This window comes from Chiloscyllium punctatum, chromosome 15 (assembly GCF_047496795.1).
Source record: "Chiloscyllium punctatum isolate Juve2018m chromosome 15, sChiPun1.3, whole genome shotgun sequence".
In the NCBI taxonomy this organism is placed as follows: Eukaryota; Metazoa; Chordata; class Chondrichthyes; order Orectolobiformes; family Hemiscylliidae; genus Chiloscyllium; species Chiloscyllium punctatum.
Window position 1 is genome coordinate 60,377,860 of NC_092753.1, and position 19,372 is coordinate 60,397,231.

General features: G+C 39.3%; 1 protein-coding gene across 3 annotated transcripts in view; it reads right to left on the reverse strand.

Moving 5' to 3' along the window:
* LOC140486297 (kelch-like protein 13) overlaps nt 1–19,372 on the reverse strand; it is a 77,428-nt gene that overhangs the window by 41,548 nt on the left and 16,508 nt on the right. The window contains exon 3 of one of the 3 annotated variants that reach the window (XM_072585243.1): nt 13,035–13,262. Coding sequence is in view for 1 of the 3 variants with exons in the window: in XM_072585241.1 (XP_072441342.1) it covers nt 2,053–2,153 (101 nt within the window). In the remaining 2 variants the exon portion in view is untranslated. Of the gene's footprint in view, nt 1–2,052; nt 2,317–13,034; nt 13,263–19,372 lie in introns of those variants that run through there. The other 2 variants (XM_072585241.1, XM_072585242.1) reach the window with 2 other exon arrangements.

The window sequence follows — 19,372 nt, forward strand, 5'->3', positions numbered from 1 at the left end:
TTTTAACCATTATGGTTGAGAAGAGGTGACGTGATGTGGTAGATGTGGAAAGGATGTTTCCTCTTGTGGGAAAATCTAGTACTAGTTTTATATTAAGGAGTTGCCCATTTAAGATACTGATAAGGAATTTTTTTTAACAACGGTTCTGACTCTTTGGAAACCCTCTCTCTCAAAAAGTGATGGAAGTAGTATCTTTAAATACTTGTAAGGCAAAGTCAGATAGAATTTTGAGAAGCTAAGGGGAATGGTGGTAGAAGATCATTGCAGGGTGGGCAAGAAGTTGGAACAGTTGATCAATCATGGTTATACAGCAGGTGCGAGGGGCTGAATGGCTGACTGCTGCACTCAGTTTGTATTACTAATTGTGTTACTGCTCTATCCTTCTGCAATAAATCACACGTTTTTTTTATTAAAATCTTTATTCTCTTGAGAAAATGTCTGCGATTTCACCCTTCATCAACTTTAACCTTAGTTCCTAGCCAGATCAAAGTATGAATTTGATGGTTTGATCCAGAAGTGATAACAATATTTATTGTTCCTGCCAGCAGGGAAATTAATGCAAATGGAAAGTTGAGTTGGGTGTAAAATGAGGGATCCTCTTGCTGCCACCCATTTTCTATTTTGAAAGAATGGTTGAAATCAACCCCATAAATAGGATTTGAACTCAACAGTTAACGAGCAGCAGAAGATTTAAAAAATTGAGAGAGTTATACTGATCAGATTAGATAACAAGGTGTGCAGAGCAGAACAACGCATGGTAGGTATTTTGCCTTGTTTCTGTGCTATGGATTCTATGAAGAAAACAGTCAAATGTACAACTTCTATCTGTTGCAATTTTAGGCAAAACAAAGTCTGAGTCATGGAAAATGCAATTCTTTTCCCCTCCTTTCCTAAAGATGCTGACTAATGCTGGAATTATTCCATTGGCACCAGCGTAGATTGTCCAAGTTACCTAGTCTATGAGATTACAAGTGATGTCAGATGTAAGCCCAATTTTAACTTAAACTCACATCTATAAACATACAGCTACAGCAGATTTAACCAGACAGCGATCAGGAGTTGAAACCCTGACTTACTCCTTCCAACTAAACAAGAGCTGGTCTGGCTAATTGGCACATCTCCAAGAGCTAGCTGTGACCAGGAAACTCAGTATTCAACTTTAACTTTCTCTGTCTATGTAGCTTAGCTCTAGACAAGTGCATTTATTTGCTGAGCCATCAAGTGAGTGAGTTGAAGCACCACCTTTTATCTGGCATATTGAGGGTGACAGAAGAATCCAAGGTGAGCAGGAAAAAGGCCAAATGATTCCAGAGATTTCCACAAATTCCCTTGTGTCTGAGAACATTGCAACACTTCAAAACTTTATTGATTAGGCAATCCTGCACAAAGGGTTAGCAAGCAGGAAATCAAAGCCAAAAAAGGAGAAATACAACTTGATACTGTTGCTTTATATGTTAAAAGCTAACATAGAAGACACCCATTAACAGCTGTAAGTGGTAAGTGGGTATGTTAAAAAAAAGTTATGGTTAAAGAAAAGCCACTGGATAAAGGTAAACTGTTTATCATTGCAATGTTGTCATTTAAGAACATTCACTATCTATTTTCCAAAATATAAAAATGTTGTAGTTGTGGACATTTAAAAGGAGAGTCAGCAATCAAAGAGTTAAGGCACCATTCCAAAATGATATGATTTACTCATATTTTAAAATAATGAAACCTTTAAAACTACATGTATAAATATGGACCACAGTACTGGCTCAGACCAACACAGGAAAATTACTGTCTCATCACATCAAATTAACAGGATGATTGATTTTGATCAACATTATCAGAACCCTGCTAGCTTTTCAGAACGACATCTTATTTACGCCACAATTCATAAGTCTATATGAATGTATTATCATCAAAATAATTCCATACTGCTTTTCCTTTGCTTCTTACATACAATTTTTTGAGGTAGTTTGCACACATTTTGTATTAGTAACTTATAGATCCTGTTCTGGTCATCTGGTGACAGACATATTAGCTGAAGAAAAATAAAATTCCACTTACATGTATGTTGGAGAGGCTGTAGCTGTTCTGAAAGCCTTGAGAATAGAAACCAGAAATCTTTTGTCACTGGGGCTATTACAGAGTTTCCATTTCAATGGCATGGTGAGTTCAATAAGGCAGCAAACAATGCCATACGTTTTTATTTACAGCAGCTGCTGTCCTTTCACTCCCTCGGTTTAGTCCTTCTCCCCTCTAGGTAACTTAATTCTGAAGCCTATTCTAAAAATAGCAGGACATGATCTAGGTAACACCATCAGCTTCTAAACTAGGCAGATTGAGGAACGTAAGCTTTCAATTGTCAGAAGCTTTTCTCACTGGCTCCCTCTCTCTTTACTTCCCCATTCTGTGTTATTGACAAACTGCTTACTGTAGATTCTATATGAGACAACATTTGATAGTTGTTTCAACGAAGTCACATAGGAACAAGCTTTTTGATCTCAGGCTTTATAGGACAGTAAGGGAGCGTTGAAGAATGCCAACCATTGCAAGGAGAGTACATATGAAATCCAGAGGATACCTGATAACCCTATAGGTATTTAACTTTTAAATAATCATCAGGAGGAAAACTTGTAACCAATGTTTTTATTCTCCCTGGTTGGACACAGTTTTAACAGATTAGGCACTCGGTATAAGTACACTTTTAAAAAGTGAATGTAATTTAAACAAGTGGATAAAGGGATGTCAACTGCAAACATTGCGGTAATAAATCTGGACCCCAAAGTGAAAAAAACAAAGCACAATGAAAAGATCACTTTGGGATTCCCCAAATGATAGATATTAAAACACAGTTGTTACACACTTGGCCAAATTTTCCTTTAGAATGCCCTGTATGCTGGAGCAGAACTCAGTTAAGTGAAAGGTTCAGAGTTCCTGCTAAGCTTTAGGTAAGTGTTTACTTTCAATCTTACTAAGCTGTGAAAAAAAAATTGTCATTGTGAGTGTATGCATGTTACTTCACACAGCACAGAATCAAACATTTACAGTACATTCTAATTGCAATTTTTCATCCCTTCCAGCAGCCTGTAACCTCTCCTCTTGGTGTGGGTTTTTAAAAATTTAAAATGATCTTGGATCATATGCCTAGCATTTTAAATTGAGCATGATGATAGTTGACGACATGGGCACTTGCATCACTGCTTTCCCTGGACATTTCAGCATTGTGAAAAAAAGACAATTTGGAGGGCAAGACAGAGTGATTAGACCAACAATCCACATTACACAATATATATTACAGGTAATTGAGGGATAGAAATTGAATTTAATTAGTTGCAAAGGCAGAAGTGATTCAGAATATGCTTTCAGTGACAACTTGATTTAATTAGAAGCACTCTCACATTTGATTCAGAAAGATATGTGATTAAGTTCCACTCCAGGGCTTTAAAACAAAATTGAGACGTCAGAGAGGCCATCTTGAGAGTGAACCCACGGAAAGTGACTGGTCCGGATAGAGTCCCTGGCTGTTTACTCAGATCCTGTGCAAAGCAGCTGTGGGAGTATTTGCTGACATCTTTAACCTCTCCATACCTACTACAATGTGAGGTTGTTACCTGCTTCAAAAAGACCATCATCATCCCAGTGCCAAAAGAAAAATCAAGTAATGAACCTCAGTGACTAACACTGAGTGACTCTGACTTCCATAATTATGAAGTGCTTCGAGAGGTTAGTTATGGCTCACATTAATTCCAGCCTCTCAGAACACCTTGATCCCTTGCAATTTGCCTACTGGTGCAATAGTTCCATGGCAGACAGTTTCTCCCTGACCCTACACTCATCCCTGGAATATTTGAATAATAAGAACACCTATGTCTGATCCCTATTTATTGACTTTAGCTCTGCTTTCAACACCATAATTCCAGCTAATCTTCTCTCCAAGCTCCGAGACCTGGACTCTGCTCCCACCTTTGCAACTGGAGCCTCCATTTCCTGGCTAACAGACTGTAATCGATGAGGATAGGAAATAACACCTTCTTCAGGATAATCCTCCATACTGGTGCCCCACAAGGCTATGTACGCAGCCCTTTACTATACTCTCTTTACAGTCACGACTGTGTGGCCAAATTCAGCTCTAACTCCATTTACACGTTTGCTGATGGCACCACCATAGTGGGTCAGATTTCATGCAATGACAAGACAAAGTACAGGAGGGAGATACAGAGCTTAGTGGCATGGTATAAAGACACCAACCTCTCCCTCAAAGTCAGCAAAACAAAGGAGCCAGTCATCGAAGTGGAGTAGAGAACAGACCCATGTCTGTATTCATAGTGCTGAAGTGGAGATGGTCAAGAGGTTCAAGTTCCTAGGAGTAAATATCATCAACAATCTGTCCTGGTCCATACACATCGAAGCTACAGTCAAGAAAACACACCAATGCCTCTACTTCCTCCCAATGCAAAAGAATTTGGCTTGTCCACAATGACTCTTACTAATTTTTACAAACATATCATACAAGGCATCCTATCCAGATGCATCACAGCTTAGTATGATAACTGCTCTGCCCAAGAAATTGCAAGAAATTACAGAGAGTTATGAATGCATCCCAGTCCATTATGCAAACTAACCTTCCTTCCATTGACTTCATTTACACTTCCCACCGCCTCCAGGAATACAACCAACATAATCAAAGATCTCTCCAATCCCTTATACTCTTTTCCACCCCCTTCCATCAGACAGAAGAAAGAGTTTGAAAATGCATACCAACAGATTTAAGAAAGTTTCTTCCCCAATGTTAGCAGACTTATGAATGAACCTCTCATATTAGAGTGAATTGCTTCTCCGTAGATGTCCCAAAGTATTCTGCTTTCTATTCTTTTACCCTGATGTATTTATGTAAGCAATGATTTGTCTGGTTAACATGTAATACAATACTTTTCCCACTGTATCTCAGTACATGTGACAATAAATCAAGATCATGTGAATCGGCTGACTTCCTCATGGGGGTTGGGTACAGTAGCAGTGATAGAGTGACTCTGAGGAATTGGAGAAAAAACATACAACATATAGCAATGAGCACCAGAACAGGTCCTTTGGCCCACCATGTCTGTATTGACTATGGTGCCACACTAAACTAATACTATTTGCTTGCCCAAGGTTGCACTTGACCTCCCAAAATGATCACCTCATACTTACCTAGATTAAAGTCCATCTGCCATTTCTGTTGTGGCATTTATACTAGCAGAGTGCAAAAGACATGACCTTCTTCTGACTGTACTGGGCATTTCTCCTGATGGTTGTGACTGCTTTAACCCAGATGACAAACTTGGACCAGTCTGGCATGGTCTGGCACCATGGTCTCCACAACTGATCCTGGGAAATGAGGAAGCCCTCTCTGTCCACCACCTCTTCCAACTGGAAATCCAGTACCGAATCCTCCAAAAGGGGGCACTGTTTTCCCAGGCAGCTTTAGACTTACAATGCTTGTCTGGATGCACAACAGCTTTTCAAAGGTGGTGCCCAGGTCTGGGAAGCAGGTCAATTCCAGAATCTTTGGTGTGTGGTGAGTGGCTCCGGGAACTTCATACGGTACTGGTGTAAATTGGATACAATACTTGCCATAAGGGCTGAAGCGCCAATTAAATTGGCTAAGTTGGTAAGATACAGTGAGAAAATTCACAAGAACCATTCCTCCAAACACAATGCATCCAAAAAATGTTAGGATTCAACCCCACTTCTTTCTGCCCGTAAAACAATGGTGACTTCATTTCAAAGTCATCAGCGCATGAAATGTTTGGGATTTTTTATTATAGCCATGTTCATCCACTATTTAAATTCAAGCCCTTTCTGAAAATGGTAATACCATTCCCTCACCATCTTCACATACAAATGGGGTAGCCAGAATTGCTTTACATTCACTGCCCTTATCAATCTGAAAGAAGTATCTTTTTAGAGCTATTGATAAAAGGACAGAATTTCTTTCAAGTGCAAATGAGTAAACTCTGAAATAAAAATGTTGAAAAAGTACAACTATCTGGAGAAAAAAAGTTATATTGTGGGTATGGCGGTTTTTGAGAACTATATATATCAGCTGTCATTGTACTCTACCAACAATTGATTGTGTGAAGCATTATCTCACTTACAATCTGACAAGACAAAGCAAAACTGCAAACATCATGAAAAGCTGCAACTAAGACATTAACCTCTTTCATATGCCTCCATGCATTTCCGGCATATTCATTTTGCAATTAGTTCAGCTGATGTTGTATTTATGTTATGAACTGAAAGGAGTGAGAAGCTCAGTGCAATGACTGTTAATACGAACTTTCATTTGAGACAACCCAAGGGTTTCACTCTCAGGGCTGAATGCTACTCATAGATGGCTTCCCTGGAGAAGCCTTTGTCCAAGATAATTTCATCCTCCTGACTGGGACACAGCTTCACAGCCTGTGGCACTATTGAGAAGCTGAGAGGGGAGCAGCAGGATAGATCTGATCATAAGGCAGCAGAAATACAATTCTGGACAAAGATGTTCAGCACAATTTCTGCTTTAGCTCATTCAATCAAATAAAAAACTGATCAGTCAATATCAGTTAAGGCTCTCAATCAATGTAACATCCACTGTTTGAGGTGCTAGTGGATGCAGATTCTGCATGAACAGAAGTAATTGCATGGTTGCCAAGAAAGTTCCACTGAAGCAAATGACATCTCTAAACCAAGCAGCCACTATCTCACTTTAAAATAGTCATCATGGGTTGAGGAAAGACGTACACCTCCACAGCATTCAGTTGCTATCTGGGGTGATGCTGATAGAATCCCAAAGGCATGGAAGCAGACCATTCAGCCCATCAAGTCCGCACCAACCTCTGAAGAGCATTCCATCCAGACCCATTCCATCACCCTATATTTTCCATGGCTAATCCACCCAAACCTGCATACCCTTGGACTGTGAGACGAAACCCACACAGACACAGGGAGAATGTGCAAGCACCAGGCAGTTATCAGAGGCTGGAATTGAACCCAGGTCCCTCACTGCTGTGAGGCCACAGTGCTAATGACTGAGCCATTGTGCTGTCATGTTTTAGAACAGAAATTTTTTTGTTTTATTCATTCACAGGATAAGTGCATTGCTGGCAAGGTCAGCATTTATTGCCCAGCCCTAATTGCTTTGAGAGCACTTAAGAGTCAACCACATTACTGTGGCTCTGGAGTCACATGTAGGCCAGGCGAGGTAAGGATTGCAGTTTCCTTCCCAGAAGGACGTTAATGAATTATCCGGTTGAGTTTAAAAAAAAGTTTCAATTTTCAGAATAATTTATTATTAAAATTCAACAATTGTCACCACTTAGTTCACAAAATTAAATTAAAAGCTGTAGTTGCAGCTTTTCTTGCCTAATAATAAAATAAAGAAGTAGGAATCAGAAATCTTGTCTTAAAGCATCAGATTCCTGTTAAGGTAAATAATTTCAGAAATGGAAATTTAAAGGGCTGTTTCATAAAATCTAGCAAATGTATTTTTATCTATTTATGAACAAAATGGGGCACACTGCATGAGCACCTCTCTGGCTTCTTTCCCTTCTGAATTAAACCCAGGCAGAATCTAAAAATATAGAGGTGTTCACACTGTCAATGAGAATGTTATTGAAAAAAGCAAAACACTGCAGAAAAATTTTGACTTGTAGTCACCCGGACCAAAGCGCAAGAATATCAAATTTCCAAGGGACTAATAACTTATAATGCCAAAGTAGAGAGTGTTGATTGACTCATGAATTCTATTTGCTGGAGATTTTGTCATGGTAACAGTTAACTTTGAGGGTTTATTTGAATTCGAACCAGGTACATTGATTCTGATTGGCCAAGGCCATGGGAAATACAACAAGGGATAGCATTCCCCCCGAAGCTTTTGTTTAGTTGAAAAAAGCATAATGCATGGGTATATTTCTAAAAGACAGGGCCTTGTATATCAACAAATTCTGTTTCTAGAAAAACGTAAGCGAGCTATGGTGCTGATAGCCAAACTGATAATCATCAATTAGTTGTTAGTATAATAGACTAGATTAGATTAGATTCCCTACAGTGTGGAAACAGGCCCCTTGGCCCAACAAGTCCACACTGACCCTCTGAAGAGGAACCCACCCACCCCCCTCTAACTAATGCTCCTAGCAACTATGGACAATTTACCATGGCCAATTCACCTGACCTGCAATATACTTAGAATATACTTATACTTGGAATATACTTAGCATAATCAGGATTATTTACTAAGTGTTGTCCAATCATGAATTGCATTTAATGTTGGACACAATGAGTTTGCAAGTGCTTTGTAATGTGTTTCTTTATGAATTTAAAAGCATGGGTTGGTTGATCATAGCCAACACTCTTGCTAATATGAGTAGCAGAAGGAATGTACAACTTGATACAACTGACAAGTGTGTGCATAGCCTACACACTTGGCATCACACCAGTACTGAAGTTTATTTATTACATAATGCATTTGTGTGGCAGGCATCACGTATTTATGGATTGACAGCAACATTTTGTTAATGAAGAATGCCACTTGTATTGCTATTGTATAGTAGCAGTGTAAAGCAGCTAGCTAGCTTCACCAATATGACAGAATAATGGCTACCCAAATCAGACCAATGCTCACTGTTTGATACACAAATTCAAGAATGGGCCTACAACCACCATGTTCAGTTCTGAAAAGTGCCAAATCTATCGCGGATTACCCAGGAATGTCAAAGTATCTCATGAAAAAAGGAATAGATGAAGCTAATCATTTCACATGAAAATGTCACAATTCAGAGGCCCTGGCACATACTAATTCCATCAGTGTATATATAAAGCTAAGAATGTTTGTGGCATGGTGATATTAAGTGGTTTGATGACAGTGATACACCCAAATACCTTCTCTGCAGTGAACTGGCTACTGAGCCAGAACCACCTCCCCTCCCACCCATCCCCCCCCCCCCCCCCCCACTCCCTCCTCCTCCCACCCCCACCCGAGCCTCCATACCTCTGCTTGGACCTGGAAATGAGATATGAAGATGATGGACATTGACACCAACAAGTGGGAGGTAGTCACTGACAGCAGTGCCCCTTGGAGGCTGACTAGTTGGTCGAATGCTGAAAAGGTTAACAGAAACTAAAAAGATCAGCTGGCCATGAAGAAGGCTGAGAGAAAACAGCAGCCAACGAGTCATGCACCTTCTCAATGGGCTGATACATATGCAGGAAATGCAGCAGTGAGCATCATGTCAATATGGGTCTTCAAAGCCAGACCACGTGAAGTTTAAGAGTTGACCATCGTGGAGCTAATCAACACTTTAGGAAACTTAAGGCTGCCAGCATTTAGCCTATTTAAAGTACTAAATAAAATTCATTTTCAGAATGATACTCTTCTTCTGAATTGTGACCAAGAGCTCATGTTGAGCTTTAAATGTGTACACAGTCAAGGATGAGTCAATATTAATAACAGTTCACACCTGAATCAAACAATTTTTTGAAGTGAGATTTTAATAAAGTTAGATTAAAAATGTTCCAAACCAAAGCCCAAAATTTGCTCTTGCAGTCTAATGGCCATGATTAGTGCCCATTGGCAATTAAACAAGTGCTTGATGGTTTAATGTTGATAATATTCTTCTGGAAGTGGCATGGTGCCATCCATAGGACAACTGGCATCTGAGAATCTGACAAGTAACTGTGTATCCATCAATTTAATCAATTTGATGGAAGGACTGTGAATTGAAAAATGCAAGGTGAGAACATATGGATATAAAATCACTTCAAGATTGAGAAAGTGTGGGAGTAAGTGAGTTCAATAACAAATCAGATCTATTAAAAGAAGAAAGCAAAGGAAGGAAGAAGAGGGATAAAACGATAGAAAGAGAAAAATAAACAAAATGTAACTTTCTGAAACAATTATAACGTAAAGGAGTGAAATCCACATCTGTAAAAGATCATTTTTAATGCCAGAAGGGTTACCTTGAAAAACAAAACTAACATTTATCATGCAGATAAAATAATTCTTGGATGTCTTTACCAAATTTGATTTGTGTCTATCATATAAACAGCAGCTTCACATGACAATGCATTTGAATGAAGCATCAAACATCCAAAAGTTGTTTTTGGAGAATTTAACAGACAAAGCTCTGATAGCAATTTAGATTTAGATTAATTGCACATTTGTACTTACTTGCAGATACTGTAGCATTTAGACTTAAATAATCATTGACAGATCATATCACTCATTTTCAATAGTTAATAAACAATATAGTTCAGTACCTGAAATATAGGAATGATGTTGATTTGTAATTTGTAATGTTTTTATTCAAATTTCCTTCTTTTAATATTGCATTCACTACTTTCCTGCCACTTTTTGCTTAATACTTGTGTCTATAATTTGTAATTGTGTAATTAGCTTATATATGATTGTTTCTTTTGTTGCATATTACTATGCATTCAGCAGTAAACATTTTTTCTGAATAAAATGCTGTTAATCAATCACCTTTTCTCTAAGACGGGGCAGTTTGTTAGGTTATTTGGCAAATAATCTAGAAAATATGAATTTAAATCAAACAGTTCCAAATCTTACTAAACAAAAATACAGGCACTTTTAAACATTTAATTACATAAAAGTAAAATGTGGGATGAGTAGGTTGCTAATTTTATACTTCAGAAAAAGAATGGGCTCACCATAATCTTTGGCGATGGTTAATATGAAACGGGTCCATTTCCCATTCTACTCCATTGATCTATGAAAATGTATTCATTAAGAAGATGTAGGGATCACAGGAAAAGTCACTGTTTATTCGCTCATCACCTCATTTGGACCTTTCCAAGATATAAACCTTCTTTAGTGTTCTAATTGATTCTTTGATTCTAAACCATCCTTGTGAACCTTTGCTGTCTCTGTGTTGCAAATACTCCCACAATATGCTTAAAGACTCAGTGACTCAGTTATTTACAGCACTAAAGGAGGCCATTTGGCTTACCATGTCCAAGTGGTCCACAAGGATCTAACTACACATTTCATTTTCCAGCTTTTGGTCCATGGTCCTGGTGACTATGTCAATGCAAGTTAATATCTCAATACAACTGAAATATAGCTGGAATTTCTGACATAAGCACATTCCGGCAATGGGTTCCAGACTTCCACCACCCTCAGTGAAAAAATCTATTCTCAACTTCTCACACTGGTCTTCTACGTCTTGCCTTAAATCTATGTCCCCTGGCTATTGACTGCTGAAATCATTAAAAAAAACCTTCCCATCCACCCTATGTCGCTTATGATCTTATTCATCTCTATCAGGTTCCCTATCAATCTTTGCTGTTCCAAGAAACACAACCCCATTCAATCCAATCTTTCCTCAAAGCTCATACCCTCCTCGGATGCTGCCTGACCTGCTGTGCTTTTCCAGCACCTCTCTAATCTAGGCTCTGATCTCCAGCATCTGCAGTCCTCACATTCGCCTGCATTTCATCTCCCATCTGTTTGCTTGGTGGTCTGGAGTGCATATGATATTTTCCCCATTTTGTTTTTTTTTTGACTTCATTCATCACCTCATTTGGATCTGTCCAAGATATAATCCTTCTTTAGTGTTCTAATTGATTCTTTGATCAATTCATCTTATGAGCTCACCCTCCTCTTCAATCCCTCTATCTTATCTAAATACCTAATACAGGAAAGTCAAGTTGCCAATGCTGCATATCTTTCAGCTTTGTCTCAGTCATAGCTATGATATCATATTTCCATGTGCCTGACTTCCCTCAGCTGTGCTATCTTATTCCATAGGCTCCTTGCATTGAAACGTATTCCATTTAGCCTTACTAAACTCACTTCTTACTTAATTAGCTTATGTTTCCCCTGCCTTTCAGACTCATTTGCTTGTGTTTTAATTTCTCATGTTATCTCAGCTTCCCTACCCTCTGAATGATTTGTCAGGATCCCATCCCCTGTCAATCCAGGTTAAGTCCACCCCAACAATAATAGCAAACCTGCCTGCGAGGATGTTGATTCCATTCCTATGCAGATGTAACCCATTCAAGTTGTACAGGTTTCAGCTCCCCCAGGAATGCTCCCAATGCCTCAAGAACCTAAAGCCTTCCATTCTGCACTCTCTCTCCATGCACATGTTCTTGTGCTCTACCTTTCTATTCATCCATTCTACTGTGTGACAATGCGAGTAATTTGAGGTTGCTATCTTTGAAGTCCTGTTTTTCAATTTCCTAATTAACTCTCTGAAAGTCTGCTTACAGGACACCATTTCTCTTTCTTCCTATGTCATTGATTCCAACATGGAGAATGACCTCTAACTGTTCACCTTCTCCCTTTCAGAATGTCCTGCAGCTATTTTTTTGACATTCTTGACCCTTACGCCTGAATCATCCTGGAGTCACCTATACAGCCAAAGAAGTGCCTAACTACTCCCCTCACTAATTAATCCCCAAACACTATTGCCTTCAAAACCTCCTCTTCCTCCATACACAGTGTCATGGCCCCTAACCGTGGCTGGTCTGCACAGAAGGATTGACCCTCTTCCTATTTTCCAACATCACCAATGAGTTGCAGGTACTCAGGAGATTTCCTGACTGATTTCCCTTCTTCTATCTGGTGGTCCACCATTCCCTCTCTTCCTTACATTTTGGATGAACCACATTATCCATGAACCTCTCCAGCCTCTCAGCTGCTGTTCAAGCTGCAAAACCTGAAACTGGAGTTGCAGCAGTTGGAGGCACTTCCTGCTCAACAGGAACATCGAAGATTTCCCACATTGTGCAAATGTGGGCCTGAGCTACTGTGACAAATAAATAGAACGTGGAGTCTTGTTCTTACTTCACCCTTACTCCTATTTAAGTATAGACTAGAAAAAATATCTTATTCTTGGTTGTGTTGGACAAACATCCAAAATTCCTTAATTCTATCAAGTGAAAACAATTCATCATGAAGCTATAAAATATTTCTTATTTATGTAAAGTGTTTAATCTGTACTTGAGATCTTAACATTCATCAGTGTCAGGTCACAAGAAAGCAGTATGCTAAAATTACTTACCTGCTCCCTGCAACGTCACCCTTTGGTTTGTTTTTGAAGCAGCTTCACTGCCAGGCTGCCTGCTTATGGGATCTCTCCACTCTTACTGCAACTTTCCCCCTCACTCCTACTGTTTCCGAGGCCCAAACAGCTCCACCACCAGTCTGACATCTATCCCACTTATTTAGGTGTTGGCGTGTGTGTCCAGTCTTCTTCTCTGTTTTGCTATGGATTTGCATAATCTTGACTCTGTGGGAAGGAAGAAATAATTATATACTTCAAAGTCAGGATTTTGTTTTCCTTAAAGAAGAACTTGGGGCTAGTGGTGATCCCTGCTCCACTTTTGTCCTTCTAGCTAGCAGAAGTTTGGGTTTCAGAAATATTGCTGAAGATGACTTGACAAATTATTATGGTTTATCTTGGGAATGGACCCAGTGGAGCCACACCAAACCTGCAGTGGGAGGAATGAATGTTTAAGGGTGGTGCCTGATGGGGTCCTGATTAAATGGTTAGTTTTTGTTCTGGATGCTGTTGGCAGGGTGTGGGGGTGGGGGGGGGGGGGGGGGGGGGGGCAGGTGCTGAGAGTGTTTAGCCATGTGCATTTATCCAGACAAGCGGAGAGGATTGTACCACAATATCTGTATGTGGCGGTCAGGCTTTGGGGAGGCAAAACTCCCTTGTAACCATAGTATTCATGCATCATATGCAGTTAGATTTGCCACTAGGTGTTGATGGTGGTGGAATACAGGAAGATAAGAGCATTAAATGTCAAGTGAAATTGATCAACTCTTTCCCAGTTACTGATGGTAATGACTGATATTTCTGAGGTGTGGATGTTGCGTGGCATTTATCAGCCCAAATCCAAATATTGTCCAAGTCTTTGTCTTATAATATTACTGACTTTATTACTGCATGTTATCTTGGTGGAAACCTCACTAATAATCCAAGTCTGGGTCCCATGTTACAGTTAGGACAGTGATGGCATTTTAACCTGCTCCTGGGTAAAGTCCTGACCGCAGTTAAAACTGTCGGTCTGATATATTTTGCATTTTGGGGAAGGTGGGAGCATAGCAGAGCATCAACTAGACCAGTTATCCAGAACCCAATGTACTCTGGATATTCTGGGTTCATACCCCACCAGAGCAAAGTGAAAAACTTTAATTCAACTTGAAAAGGAAATTTGAAATTAAATGTTGGCCTAATGGTGATCATTTAACCAATGTCAATTGTTGCGGATGCTCATTTTTTAGCTGGCCCAGTTTGCGTGTGACTCCAGACCTCCCTCAATGTAGTGACACTTAATTACCCTCTGAAATGGTCCAGTAAGTCAGAATTGAAACCAGATGGATCACCTGGCATCAATTAACTACTGGAACTAACAATGACAAGCACAGCTTGTGCCAAAATTGTACTGTCTGACAGACTAGTCAATGAACAGCCCAACATTGACATATTCTGGAATAATATCTTATAGACAATGTCCCAGACACCACCAAACAGCATCTCTGGATATGTCTTGTCCCAGTGGCAGGACAGACTGAGCAGATGTTGTACATTGGTGATATACAGTTGGGCGGCAGTTGCTCTGGGCGACCTCAACATTGAATATAGTCCCCTTGACTTCTTATGGAATCAGGTCAAACATGGGCAAAGAAATCTGCTGCAGTTTACCACCTATTGGAGCTGATTAATCAGGACTCTTCCATGTTGAACACCACTTGGAAGAAGCATTGCTGAAGGATGGTGAATGTACTCAATGGACTTCAACATCTATCACCAACAGTCGCTTTGGCAGCACAACTGCTGATCGAGCTAGTTAGATTCTCAAGGACATAACTGCTAGACAGGTACTGCGGCAAGCGGTGATGGGATTAAGCAGAGAATTATCTTCCTCTTCATCAATCTGTGGTTACAGATGCATCCAGCCATAACAGTATTGGTAGGAGTACCACTGCACAGACCTCAAGGAAATGAAGTCTGTCTTAAATTTTAAATTGTGGATACATTTCATCATGTTCTGTGGAACTACCATCCTGCCATATGGAATGGATGTTGAATAGATTACATTCAATTCTGTTCGCCACATTACAGGAAGGATGTGCAGGCTTTGGAAGGGACGCAGAAGAGTTTTGCCAGGAGGCTGCCTGGATTAGAGGACATGAGCAATAAGGAGAGGCTAGAAAAACTGGGGTTGTTTTCTCTGGAGTGGCAGACGCTAAGGGGAGACTTGACAGAAATCTATAAAATAGAGATGGCCTTTTGGGCATAAGCCCTTCATCGGGTTTATGCCCAAAATGTCGCCTCTCCTGCTCCTCAAATGATGCCTGATCTGCTGTGCTTTTCTAGCACCACACTTTTTGACTCTGACTCCCCATCATCTGCAGTCCTTGCTTTCTCCAATAAAATAGAGATGCAGAGATTGGGTTAAAAGTCAGAATCTATTTCCACAAGTTGAAATGTCTAATACTAGGGGGCATGTATTTAAGGTGAGAGGGAGAAGTTCAAAGGAGATGTGAGGGGTAAGTTTTCTGCACAGAGAGCGGTAGTAGTCTGGAATGTATTGCCAGGGGTATTACTGAAGAGACAAAAATACTGCAGATGCTGGAATCCAAATTAGGCAGGAGGCTGGAAGAACATAGCAAACCAGACAGCATCAGGAGGTAGAAAAGTCAATGTTTCAGGTGTAACCCTTCTTCAGAACTGGAGGTGGGTGTGGGGAGAGCTGCAGTATTGCTGAAGTCAGATATGCTAGGGCCATTTCAATGACTTTTAGATTCATGCTTGGAAATGTAGGGGTATGGACGAAGACCAGGCAGAAGGGATTAGTTTAGATTTTCATCATGCTCAGGACAACATCGTGGGCCAAAGGGCCCGTTCCTGTGCTCTACTGTTTTATGTTATTTCCTATGTTCCACATTCTAGATCTAGCAAATCAAATCAGCATCCCTGAGGTCCTGTGGTCCATTAGTAGCGGTAGAAATGTATTCCAGACCAATTTGTAAATCATGGTGCAGCCTGTGTCCCATTTTGCCATTACCATCAAGCCAGAAAATTAACACTATTTCACTGAAGAATGCAGGAGCACATGCAAAGACTAATACCTGACATATCAAAAAATGAAATGTCAATTTGATGAATCCACAATAAAAGGACAACATGCATGCCAAAAAAATGGAAGCAGTAATTTCGAGACAGGGTGAAGTGAACTCACAGCCAACAAATCTGGAACCCTGCCACATCCATTCATGAATTGTGGTGGATAAATAAACAATTAACAAGAAATAGATCCATTACAAATATCCTCGACCTCAACAATAGAGCACCCCAACACTTGAGTGCAAAAGATAAGGCTGAAGCATTTAAAATAACCTTCAACTAAAAGTGCCCAGTGCTGTATTTTGTCACAACTTTAAGCATAATGTATTGTCTTAAATAACAGAATTATCCCACATCTAACAAATGATCAGAGCATGAGCTAGCAATCAAGTTAAATTACTTTATAGTGTTATCCAAATTCTAAAGACTAATCAGCTGAAACCTTTTACATCATACTTTATCCAGTTACAAGCCATGTTTTATTGTTAAAAAATGACCTCTTTGTTGTGATAAACTTAAATTATTTTGGCAGGCTTTCAGTTGTCCATTTGCCTTTTCTGTGCAATTCAGTTTGCTATAGTTTGACCTGGGACAGATTATTGAGCCATACAGCATGTGCCAGCTAGTTCAGGACTATTTTAATCATTAATATGTTGCAGCTGCTCTAAATGAGCATAAGGTATGCAGAAAAGTAAAATCGAAGCTGTAAGGTAATAATATGCATTTATTTGTCACCAAGCTGATAAATATATTTGTTTAATAATGTCAATTACGTCAAGGGATTGATAAATTGGCTTCTGGCAAGGGTACTGTCTATTGAAATATTAATGTAGTACATGTACATGTCCTAATTAATGTAACAAACTTTAGATATCAATGCTTTGACAATAAAATAAAGTTAAATGACTTTTGCTAAATTAATCAGGTCCATGAAATTATATATTTCTTAAAGTTTGATTTATGAGATTATGTTCCTTCGAAATGCAGAGCTGTAAATAAGTAGAACAAAAAAACAAATAAATAAAATGCTACATGTAATACCTTGATTCATTTGCAGAATTGAAATTAAACGGCATATGTGGGATACCACTTGCTAAAGGAAAAACTGAAAGAAATCTATCGTTTTGGAATTTAAATTCAATTGAAATTAAATATCATTTTGGAATTTGAGTAAGTTGTTAAAAGCCCATCTGGTTTATTAATGCCCTTTAGGGAAGGAAAAACTACTATTGTTACCTGGTCTGGCCCACAAGTGACTTCAGACGCGCAAAAATGTGCTTAACTACCTCTTGGACAATTAGAGATAGGCAATAAATGTAGCCAATGCCATCCAGATCCCATGACTGAATATAACGAAGAATTCATTTCAAATATTGAGGTGATAATTAACACAGCAACTTGGATAATGTATCATTTTCATGCATTTAACAGATGGCAGAAAGTAACACTTTCTATAAAGAATGATCAGCTATAAGAGTTGCGGTAGGAGTTCAGACCAGAGACTAAATCATTTTAAGTAACTTTTCCTTTCATGCACACAGAGAACAATTGGTTACATAAAAGTTGAGTCGAATCTAGTTCATAATCAGAGGTGTTCACACATCATCAAAATTATAGCAAAATGACAACTCATTTTATTGTTTGCTCAGTTTTCTATCACTGGAAGAGAAAATTAAATGGAGTGTGGCATGTGTGGTTCAATCAATACAGCGCAGTTTGTGCTCATGATCAAGTCAAATTTCACCTCTACTAGTCCAAAGTCTGCAGAGGTGTAGATCAGGAAGAATTCTCTAACACCACTGAGTCTTTTTTTATGTATAGGATCTAAGGTTAGTAAATCAGTGACACATTGACCGTGACGCCAAGGCTTTGCATGACCAGCTTCAACACAAGTAAACGGCCTGATGTGGATCTGACATCGGTAGCAGGAGAGCAGATCATACAGTGGAAATCAAAATAGATGGCCTAGAAATACAATTGCTCCCTAATTCTGCTGTAGTCACTAATAGACTGATGATAGGCCCATGAGAATTGGTTCACCAGCCTCATTATTGGTGGGTGGCATGGTGCACAGTGGTTAGCACTGCTGCCTCACAGTGCCAGAGACCTGGGTTCAATTCCCACCTCAGGCGACTGACTGTATGTAATTTGCACATTCTCCCTGTGTCTGTCTGGGATTCCTCCGGGTGCTCCAGTTTCTTCCCACAGTCCAAAAATGTGCATGTTGGGTGAATTGGCCATGCTAAATTGCCTGTAGTGTTAGGGGAATGGGTCTGGGTGGATCATGGGTCGATGTGGACTTGTTGGGCTGAAGGGCCTGTTTCCACATTGTAAGTAATCTAATTTTAAAAAACATTATCTTAGCTGTGGGTGCTATGCATGGCCCCAGAGGGAGACAAATGCTACGGCAGTAGTCAGCAGGGACTGAGAGCTTTGAAGCTTTGGTTTAATGACAGCAGCAACCACAAAAGAAAGTTGTCAGTTTCACAAAAGCTTAGAAGGACCCTTAAAACAAATCAGTTTTGTAACTTAAGTGTTAAATTATTTGTGACAGCACTGTCCTCCCACACTGTGCTATGAGTATATGCCTGGCTCTTGATAAGATCTTAAGAATAGATGTTGTTCAAACCACTAGCCTAAAATCAGTTTCCTGTGTTATCCTCTGCAGTTAGAAGTAGGTTAGACATTTCCGAGTAACATTGCAATTTTTATTGTCCTCACTAGAATGTTCTCACAGTGCATGTTCTCCAAAACAGGTGCTATAAGGACTGATTTCCACAGCACTGTGTTTAACGTTCAAGAGGGATTGATTTCCATGGCAATCAGGTTTAATAACCAAAATGAAACTGCAGATATATATCAATTTCACTGAATAACAACCCCAACATAATTCAATTCTGAATCTTTTAAAGTCCAGATAATAATTTAAATTCCAAATCATTCAGGGTATCAAATCTGTTCCATTCTTAATTTGATACAATGTGTTTTCTACAGTCAAGTATTCAAAAAACTGAATAGAAGCCTAAGTAGCAAACATTTTGACAGGAACAAGCAGAGGCCATTTAACCTCATAAACCTAATCTATATTCAATATGATTCTGACTGAAATTTGCCTTAGCTGCAAGTACCTGATCTGGCTCTATAGCTGTGACACCCTTATCTAACAAAAATCCATCAACCTCAGTCTTGAAAATATCAATTGATTCAGTTCAACTCTTGAAATGTGTTTTCATCAAACTTATTCACCACAATAAAATGATAGA